The sequence below is a fragment of the Xenopus laevis genome, chromosome 2L, assembly GCF_017654675.1.
Source record: "Xenopus laevis strain J_2021 chromosome 2L, Xenopus_laevis_v10.1, whole genome shotgun sequence".
In the NCBI taxonomy this organism is placed as follows: domain Eukaryota; kingdom Metazoa; phylum Chordata; class Amphibia; order Anura; family Pipidae; genus Xenopus; species Xenopus laevis.
In genome coordinates this window covers 64,603,903-64,613,360 of record NC_054373.1, presented here as the reverse complement: position 1 = coordinate 64,613,360, position 9,458 = coordinate 64,603,903, and the positions used below count along the sequence as shown (strand labels likewise).

The following is a 9,458-nucleotide window of genomic DNA, read 5'->3' as shown; positions in this document are numbered from 1 at the left end:
TCTTTCTGAACACAGTTAACATTTTTTCTTTACTGTCCTGATAATTTTCAGTGGTTGAGGTGATACGCTTACATCGCATCAATTGGCTCTTCGGGAGACCTGACATCGTGTTAGGAGGGTGAAAGCTGTCAAATCTTAACATACTATTTTTGTCAACTGACTTTCTATATAAGTTAGTAGACAGTTTATCTTTCACCCTCCTAACCTGAACATCCAGGAACTCAATCTGTGTCTCATCAAAATGTAGTACAAATTTAATAGTATTATGCGTCCGATTAATATATTCTCCAAATTGTAACAATTTATCTCTTGAGCCTTTCCACACAAAGAAAATGTCGTCCACAAAACGGCTGTACCAAAATATGGATTCAGAGAACAATGTGTTCTGTAGGATGATTTGCTCCTCTAGATCATACATAAATATGTTGGCGTAATTCGGTGCCATATTAGCACCCATACTGGTACCTTGTTTTTGTAAGTAATATTGTGTGCCAAACCGAAAATAATTCCTTGTGAGGACGATCTCTAACAAGGAGCATATCAATTGTACTAAGGGCGAATCCTGGACATATTCTCTGTGTAAATGTTTTCTTACCGCTTCTACCACTTCAATGTGTGGAATACAGGTATATAAACTTGATACGTCCATTGTGCATAAAAATACCCGCTCATCTTCACGTAACTTACGACCAACCATCCTGCTGGGCTCGATTTCTCCTCCACCAGACCAGCAGCATACCTTCCATGCACACAGGTAACCCAGAACCCCCTGCATTATTTTTAGGCTCTCTCTAATAGTAAATACATCTTTTCCGGATCAGCAAAACATGGCTATCCTGGCACCGAGAAGATTCCTTCTGCCTGCTGCTGCGGGCTGCTGGGTAGACGCGCAATCACTGTATGGAGCAGTAAAGGGAGCCACGTTTCTCTGCAGAGCCTGCCTTCGGGAAGTGAACCAGCTGGGCGGCGTGTTTGTGAATGTGAATAACCTCCGCTCTGGAGGAATCGGGAAACAAGAGGCGGGAGTGGCGGAGGCTTGGTGCAGGGGACTAGGCTGGAAGAGGTGATTGGAGCAATCGCTAAGGCGGCAGTTTGCCACTTGGATGTGCGGAGAGAGCTCTCTATTGACAGTGTCTGCAGCTCACATCCACAGCCGGATAGCATTGGGCAGGGGCCTGCCATTCACAAACACGCCACCCAACTGGTTCACTTCCCGAAGGCAGGCTCTGCAGTAGGGAGCTGGCACAAAGCCTGTGTGCTGTAAACCATTACCTAGCAACCAGCTGGACAGTGATGCTGCAGGAAGTTACACAGCAGTTGGGGAGGGGCCGGCGTGAAAGGGAAGCAGCAGAGCCTGGCAGAGAGAACCATGTGGTGGACAGAGTGAGAGAAAGAAGAACTGCTGGTCGGCCCAGAGAGCTGGAAGGCCTCACCAAAAGTCCACATTCAAATCGGGCTGGCACAGAGACACCAGATACTGTGCCTGGAGTGATAGATAGTGTGAAAGAAATCCAGATTGGAGAAACCAACATCAGCAGGGGATTTAAATCTGAATATCCAAAGGGGCTGGTAGTCGCACTGCAGGGCTGCAAATGCATGGACTCGCCTTTAGGATCTGTGTGAACCATCCAAAGATACTTTTGGAGTGAGTTTCATGTTTAAAGGGACAGCACCCTAAAAAGCATTTGAAGATACAGAGACGGTGTTGTGGAAATACATTGCCTTCTTTTAGTTAGGCAGATAGCGCAAGCAAGTTGGATAGTGAGGCCTCTATTTCCACCTAGTTAGGAGTGCTGTTTGTACTAGTTGCCCATTTAATACAGATAAATAGTTATTCAGTTCACTAAATACTGTGTGTGTGTATTAATGCGGTGTTACTAGTGGGGCCAACCATAGGTGCATTCCTGGATCCCACTAGGTGGAGGCACTGCGCTAGTAAGTACCAGGTACCTCAGTCTCTTCCCAAGACCACGGTGGAGTGGCTCAGGTTTGTCCCATGCCATCAGGTAAGTGGCACACGTGGACACAGACATGGCATATCGAAAAGGTTACAGTTAATCAAGTCAATGGCATTACTAGATGTTATTGAGTCCCAGATAGGGTTGCCACCTTTTCTGTAAAAAAATACCGGCTTTCCAATATATTTGTTTTTCCCTATTAATAACATTGGGATCAACCAACATTTTTACCGGCCAGGTGGCAACCCTAGTCCCAGAGGAAATTATTTTAGGGTCTCCAAAACTTTGGGAATAAGAACATTCAAACATTAAACGGGATTTCTGTGTCAGGTAGAGGGGAAAAAGCATAAATTAAAAGAAGATAGTGGAGCAGCTGGGAAAAGGACTATACCACTTAAGTCACTGTAAGTGCCATTTTTCGTTTTGCAAGGTATGTCTTGCTATATCCTCTGCTTATACATATTTTATTAGTGTTGCTACTTCTTTAAATGGCATGCTTTTCCTACCCCTTGTTTGTTACTTATTGCACCTTTTTTGTAACAGCAACTCACTGAAAAGTTATTATATTAAGCGTCATCCTCTATCGTCCATGATCTACCTGAAATGACCTTTAATCCAATTATTTCGTTATCCCACGGCAGCCATCAGAATGGTACAACCCTATTGCGCTACGGCGGCAATTGTCCTGAGACGTTTTGGCAAGTGTTCCTTGACTTTAGAACTCGATTTGCAGTTGTAAAGTTGTCAAACAAGACAAGTGTTCTAGAATGTCTTTGTTTCAATTCCGCTTCCGGCAAGAGGCAACAAACGCAACAGATTTTTACACAGAATTTATTTATTACTGTCATCTGGCGGCAAGAATTTGGGCTGCGTGTTCGACTGCCGTTGCGCCTTTAACTGCCACTCCCAGAATTGTTGATTCAAACCTCAAGCCACCAATCGTATAGCTGAGTCAGTTTATCATAGCCAATGAGCGCTGCTACCGCCTCGGCCGCGGTTATATTAGAGCCACTGTGGGCGGGAGCTGCCAGTTGCTGTGTTGGCGGAGACCCGTAGCACGTCTATAGTCAACGGAGCTAGAGCGGCTGTCAGAGGACGAATCTTTATCTGGTCTATAAGTGCGCACACATCTAATCACAAAATGGTGAGTTATAGCTCGGGACAGAAGGCGCATTAAAATGATGTGCTTGTGATCCACAGGCAGTGACACTAAATAGAAGTCACTATATCACAAACTAGTACTTTAATTATTATTATTTCGGTTACATTCAGCTTGTTTCACATCTGAGACTAAAGCGTTCAACACGGTTTAAAAGACTTCTAATGAACCTGTTAATTGCACCCCCTATTTCCTGCTGCGTTAGAGTTGGAGGGCCGCTTTTCTGATTATGTGCTTTTTGGTTATTTTTGACTACGGGGACTGTTATAGTTGGCCTGGACCGGAACTATTTTGGCTGCGTAGTTCTGGTTCTTTTCGGCTCACGTGTGCGTCAGAGGGATATGACCTGTCTGGGTGTGGCGGATGGAGCGAGTCTCGGGTGGGGGCGAAAAAAGGGTGGGGCGGGGATTACTCGGGTTACGCCCATTAAACAGGATGAGCCGGTTTTTTTTTTTGCGCAGTTCATTGCTGATATCTTAGCGGAACCCCCCAGGGGGCGCTCTACACAAGTGATGTAAGGGCACGAGTGACGAACCTCCTAATCAGGAACTGCCCATAGTTTCAAGTTTTTATATAACCGGCTGCTACAGACTAACTTTATTGTTGTTTGAAAGCCGCGAAGCCTGTGAAAGTGCCGTTGTTCTAATGCTCGGCCAGCTTGTCATGCCGGCAGGAATTCGGAACCTTTGCTTGAGGGCGTCAATTACGTCATTGGCAACAATGTTCTATTTGAAGCAATACAGGATAATGCTGCATTGTAAAACCGGAAGTTACCCTCTCCTAAAAAGAAAAGCATACTGTTAAAGTCGTGTGAGGCAAGTCATGGCAAGAAGCACTGAAAGAGCCACATCAACCGTAAAACCTTTTTTTTAATGGGACAGTAGCGCCATAAACTGAAAGTGTATCAAAGTAATTAAAATACAAAGTAGCTTCACTGGTTGAGGGCATTCTTTGCAGTGGTTCAAACATTGTATATGCTCTTGACTAGTGTTGCCACCTTTTCTGGATAAATATACTGGCCTTATATATTTATCTTTTTTCCCCAATTAATAACATTGGGACCAACCATAATAATGAGCATTTTCTAGTGATCACGTGATTAAAGTTGCAGGGTTAAAGCGTTTACAGGGTTACACTATGGCGAGTAATATTTGTGGTAGAGTCCTGCGCAGAACCAATTTCTAAGACCCGCGACCTGAACTGCAAACTGCATATTTATCCCGGACCCGCAACTGCCTTATCCGCAACCTGTTGACCCCTATCAAACAAGAAGTGATGGAGCTGCAAACCGGAAGTGATGTCATCAAGTGGGCACGGACAGAAACAAGTTTTGTAAAACTTTAAAAGGAGTAAAATATAGACAATATTACATAAGATAAGAAATTTAGATCAGACCCCACCATCTATACTCGCCCCTTTTTATTTTATTTTTTTAGGTAACTCTCGGGTACCCGACCCACTGCAGGACTCTAATTTGTGGCCATTTTGCCTCCTCGGTGACTGTTCTTTGTGCCATTGCCTAACCTGCTGGCTTTTGCTACATATGAGTTGATTCTTGGTCTGGGGGCAAAACTATTTGCTCAGCCTAACTTGGCCCAGCATGTGGCTAAAGAAAGAAGCTAAGGATCCATTTGCTTGTCAATCTCTGAACAGATCTTCCCATGTATGCCCAGTTTGATATGGGAATGACATTTTGTTTCACTGTGCAAAATTAAATTTAGTTTTCTACTGTGATACTTATCTTAGTCTGAAAATTTATACATGTTTATAGTTACCGGGAAGGTAAGAAAAATTTAATGTTGGGACAGTGCAAAGACTTGTTTGCTACTTACAGAATTCTTTGGAGTTTTTATCTCATCTAAATGTTGGTTTAATTTACAAAAAATGTTAGGAATGTGCTCCATTCCAAAAGGCTCATGCCTTTTTTTCAGAAGTGATGTACAGTCGTGTGGCAGGCCCATTTGTAAACTGGGGAAAAAATGCATAAACTATGACATGCAGGGTCATGGAAGAGAGCGTACAAAGGTTCATGTAATTCACTGAATCTGGAAACTGGATCTACTAAAATTATTTTATTAAGATGATATCTTAGTGTGATTGTGGCCACCTAAATATCTGTGGAGGGGGGCATATTTGTTCTGTGAAGGTTATGTAATATGTATGTTTAATGACTGGCATTATGGTGATCAGTGGTCTTATTTTGTCTTCACAGCGTGAGTGTATATCTGTCCATGTTGGCCAGGCTGGAGTTCAGATCGGAAATGCATGCTGGGAGCTTTACTGCCTAGAACATGGGATCCAACCAGATGGTCGGATGCCTAGTGACAAAACAATTGGTGGTGGAGATGATTCCTTTAATACCTTCTTTAGTGAGACTGGAGCAGGCAAACATGTTCCGAGAGCGGTATTTGTAGACCTGGAACCTTCAGTCATAGGTATATATCTTCATCTATTCTATGTATGTCTTGTCCTTTTTATAAATACTACGTTGTACGAGGGATGCACCGAATCCACTATTTTGGATTCGGCCGAATCCTTCTTGAAAGATTTGGCCTAATACTGAACCAAATCCTAATTCGCAAATGCAAATTAGGGTTGGGAAGGGGAAAACATTTGTTACTTCGTTGTTTTGTGACAAAGTTGTGATTTCCCTCCCCGCCCCTAATTTACATATGCAAATTAGGATTTGGGTTCTGCCGATCTGAAGGATTCGTCCGAATCCTGCTGAAAAAAGATCTTTACTATTTCACCTTGCAGCCCTTGTTAAAAGGGCACCCATCACCTAAAAATTGTTTCCTCCATTCAAGAAAAGTATCCTAGTTAGTGGTTTGACCCAACACTGGGAGGAAGCTTGTGGCGCCCAATAACATCTGTTTTTTTGTCTTTTTTCTCACTGTGCAAAAAAAACTTTGAGCGCTTTTAAAAATTACAGAAAGTCCAAAAAAAATTTTTCACGAGAGGCATAGGCCTAATGTGTCATTAGGATAAGCTTACCGCTTTCCCAGTTGGGTCCGGGTGCACATGCCCCAGACCTTCAGCATAGGGGAGTACTCAAAACCATCACATTTGGCAGGCACCAATCCGGAACATCCAAAGAAAGTAGATTCCAAGAGCCAGAAAATTATATATAAAATATAATACTTTATTTTACATCACATCTATAAAAGAAGAGTAACGCCTGATGCGTTTCGTGTCTTCTTTTATAGATGTGATGTAAAATAAAGTATTATATTTTATATATAATTTTCTGGCTCTTGGAATCTACTTTCGTTGGATGTTCCGGATTGGTGCCTGCCAAATGTTATCGCTTTTAAAAATTGTAGAAATAGCGGGTGGGTAAGGGACAAAATTGTATCTTGCCCTATTCTGTATGCACTGGCCCAAAGACACATCCAATGTAATGTACATGTAAATGAAAACCGTAAATGAATGCGATTTCCACTGCTTATGCATAGACTAAAAAAATGTTCTCTTCTAGATGAGGTTCGTAATGGGACATATAGGCAGCTCTTTCACCCTGAGCAGCTTATAACTGGTAAGGAGGATGCTGCCAATAATTATGCGCGTGGGCACTACACTGTCGGAAAAGAGATCATCGATCTGGTGCTGGAAAGAGTTCGGAAGCTGGTAAGTTGCTGTATTGAGTTGGTTTGTAGATTCGCTGTTTAGGATGGGCTTGTTTAGTCCTGGAAAATAAAGTGCTCTGAATGATGCTTAGTGCCTAAGGACACCTGCACACAGGGAATCTTTCTCTGCCAATATATTTGTAGCTGGAGGAAAACCACCTGTAACCAAACTTGAGATCTCCCATTTGCTTGGGAAGCTGATAAGTGTCCGTAACTGCACTATAGGCATTTCCATTCAGGGGAATAGAAGATGGCTAGAGAGGTTTCAGGTGAAACTGAAAAAAAAGTTTGCAGAGGAGACTCCATTTGAGACACTGCTCTTGGAGATATATTACACTGCATTATTTTGGGTACTTTGCTGCCTGGAATAATTGCTATCAATTGATGTCAATGGTGGTTGCCTGAGCTGCTAGTGCCCTTGTAGTCTTGCTAGCTGTTGCATTTCTGCGTGATGTTTGCCGGCCAGAGAGTGCACCTGCAGATCTGGTGGGTCAAAATTACCCTAGCAACCATGCACTGATTTGAATGACACTGGCATATGAAAAGGAGAGGACCTGAATTGAAAGATGATTAATAAAAACTAGCACTAATACATTTTTAGCCTTACAGAGCATTTGTTTTATAGAGGTCAGTAACCCCTATTTGAAAGCTGGAAAGAGTCAGAAGAAAAAACAATTCAAAGACTATTAAAAAAAAAAATGAAGATCAATCGAAAAGTTGCTTAGAATTGGTCATTCTATAGCATACTGACCATTCAGATTAAATAAAGTAGTAAAAGAACAAATCAGATGATATTCTGCCTGTGACTGCATATTTTTTTTTTTAATTAAGGGTTTTTCTCCTTTAAGGGTAGCTTACCATTACAATAACTCAAAAGTAGAATGTGATCTTGTGAGACAGCTTGCAAACTGTCTTCCGTTTTATTCTGTTTCAGGCTGACCAATGCACAGGTCTTCAGGGCTTTCTGATTTTCCACAGCTTTGGAGGAGGAACAGGATCTGGATTTACATCCTTGCTTATGGAGAGACTATCTGTGGATTATGGCAAGAAGTCCAAGTTGGAATTTGCCATCTATCCAGCCCCCCAAGTGTCCACCGCTGTGGTTGAACCCTATAATTCCATTCTTACCACACACACTACACTGGAGCACTCTGACTGTGCATTTATGGTGGATAATGAGGCCATTTATGACATATGTAGGAGGAATCTGGACATTGAGCGTCCATCCTACACTAATTTGAACCGCCTTATTGGCCAGATAGTCTCTTCTATCACAGCCTCCTTGCGCTTTGATGGGGCCCTCAACGTGGATTTAACTGAATTCCAGACCAATCTGGTGCCATATCCTCGTATACACTTCCCTCTTGTAACTTACGCTCCTATAATTTCTGCTGAGAAAGCATACCATGAGCAGCTCTCTGTGTCTGAAATCACAAATGCCTGTTTTGAACCATCTAACCAGATGGTAAAGTGTGACCCACGACACGGCAAGTACATGGCCTGCTGCATGTTGTACCGTGGAGATGTTGTTCCAAAGGATGTGAATGCCGCAATTGCAGCTATCAAGACCAAGCGTAGTATACAGTTTGTGGACTGGTGCCCAACAGGTTTTAAGGTAAGCCTACAAGATGTCCTCAGGTAAATCTGTTAAGTGCATGCACCTATGAACTATGTTTGCTTAAAAAAAAAAACTATTTTGTTTGTGTTCATGCCTTGACCCACTCATGTTTTGGTAGCAGGACTGAATATTCAAGGATAAATGTTTCCCAGATATTACTTAATTGTATATTAATTTGCATGCCTGTGTATATTTTAGTGATCCTTTTAACTAGGAATGCTCCAAATCCACTATTTGCATATGCAAATTAGGTTTCGGATTTGGTTCGGCTGAATCAGAGTCCTGCTGAAAAAGGCAGAATCCTGTATTCGGTGCAATTTGTATACTTAAAGGTTTTTATTTACATTCTTTATTTAATAGGTGGGAATAAATTACCAACCACCTACTGCGGTTCCAAATGGTGATCTTGCTAAAGTGCAGCGTGCAGTCTGTATGCTCAGCAACACAACAGCTATTGCCGAAGCCTGGGCACGTCTGGACCATAAGTTTGACCTTATGTATGCAAAACGTGCTTTTGTTCATTGGTATGTTGGTGAAGGCATGGAGGAGGGTGAATTCTCTGAGGCTCGAGAGGATCTTGCTGCTTTAGAAAAGGATTACGAGGAAGTGGGCACAGACTCTATTGAGGGAGAGGATGATGGAGAGGAATATTAGTGCCACTTCATTTAAGTGTATAATACAGAATGTCATTCATGACATAGCTGCTTGAAATAAAGGTTTTTATTCCAATTGATACTTTGTCTCTAGCTTTATTTGTAATTGTTTTTGGTTTGTCTGGTTTTACTAAAGTGTGCTTGTTTTTCATCAATTCCAGTATTAAAGGCCATATTAAACATTGGCATTAAAGTTATTTTCTTTGGCTTCAAACAGGGTTTCTGTAAACCTTGCCTCATCTTTCTTTAGTCCCTGCCCCACCTATATAGAAAATTCAGCACACCGATATCTCAAAATGGATACTCAAGGTGTAACTGTTGTCATTGTGGTAAGATATTAATTCACCTGTGAGACTTTACTTATAGATTTACAAAATAATGCAAGTATATATTTTAAGCTACCAATATGCTCCAAAATGGTATCAAACTTATATAACAAAATTC

At 41.9% G+C, this 9,458-nt stretch overlaps 1 protein-coding gene across 1 annotated transcript; it reads left to right on the top strand.

The window, feature by feature from the left end:
* The first annotated feature begins 2,962 nt into the window (after window positions 1–2,962).
* Window positions 2,963–9,094, top strand: tuba5.L (tubulin alpha 5 L homeolog). The gene is made up of 5 exons (XM_018246467.2): window positions 2,963–3,102; window positions 5,330–5,552; window positions 6,596–6,744; window positions 7,678–8,358; window positions 8,722–9,094. The coding sequence occupies exons 1-5, from the start codon at window positions 3,100–3,102 to the stop codon at window positions 9,013–9,015; spliced, it is 1,350 nt and encodes a 449-aa protein (XP_018101956.1). The 5' UTR covers window positions 2,963–3,099; the 3' UTR covers window positions 9,016–9,094.
* The last annotated feature ends 364 nt before the right edge of the window (window positions 9,095–9,458 follow it).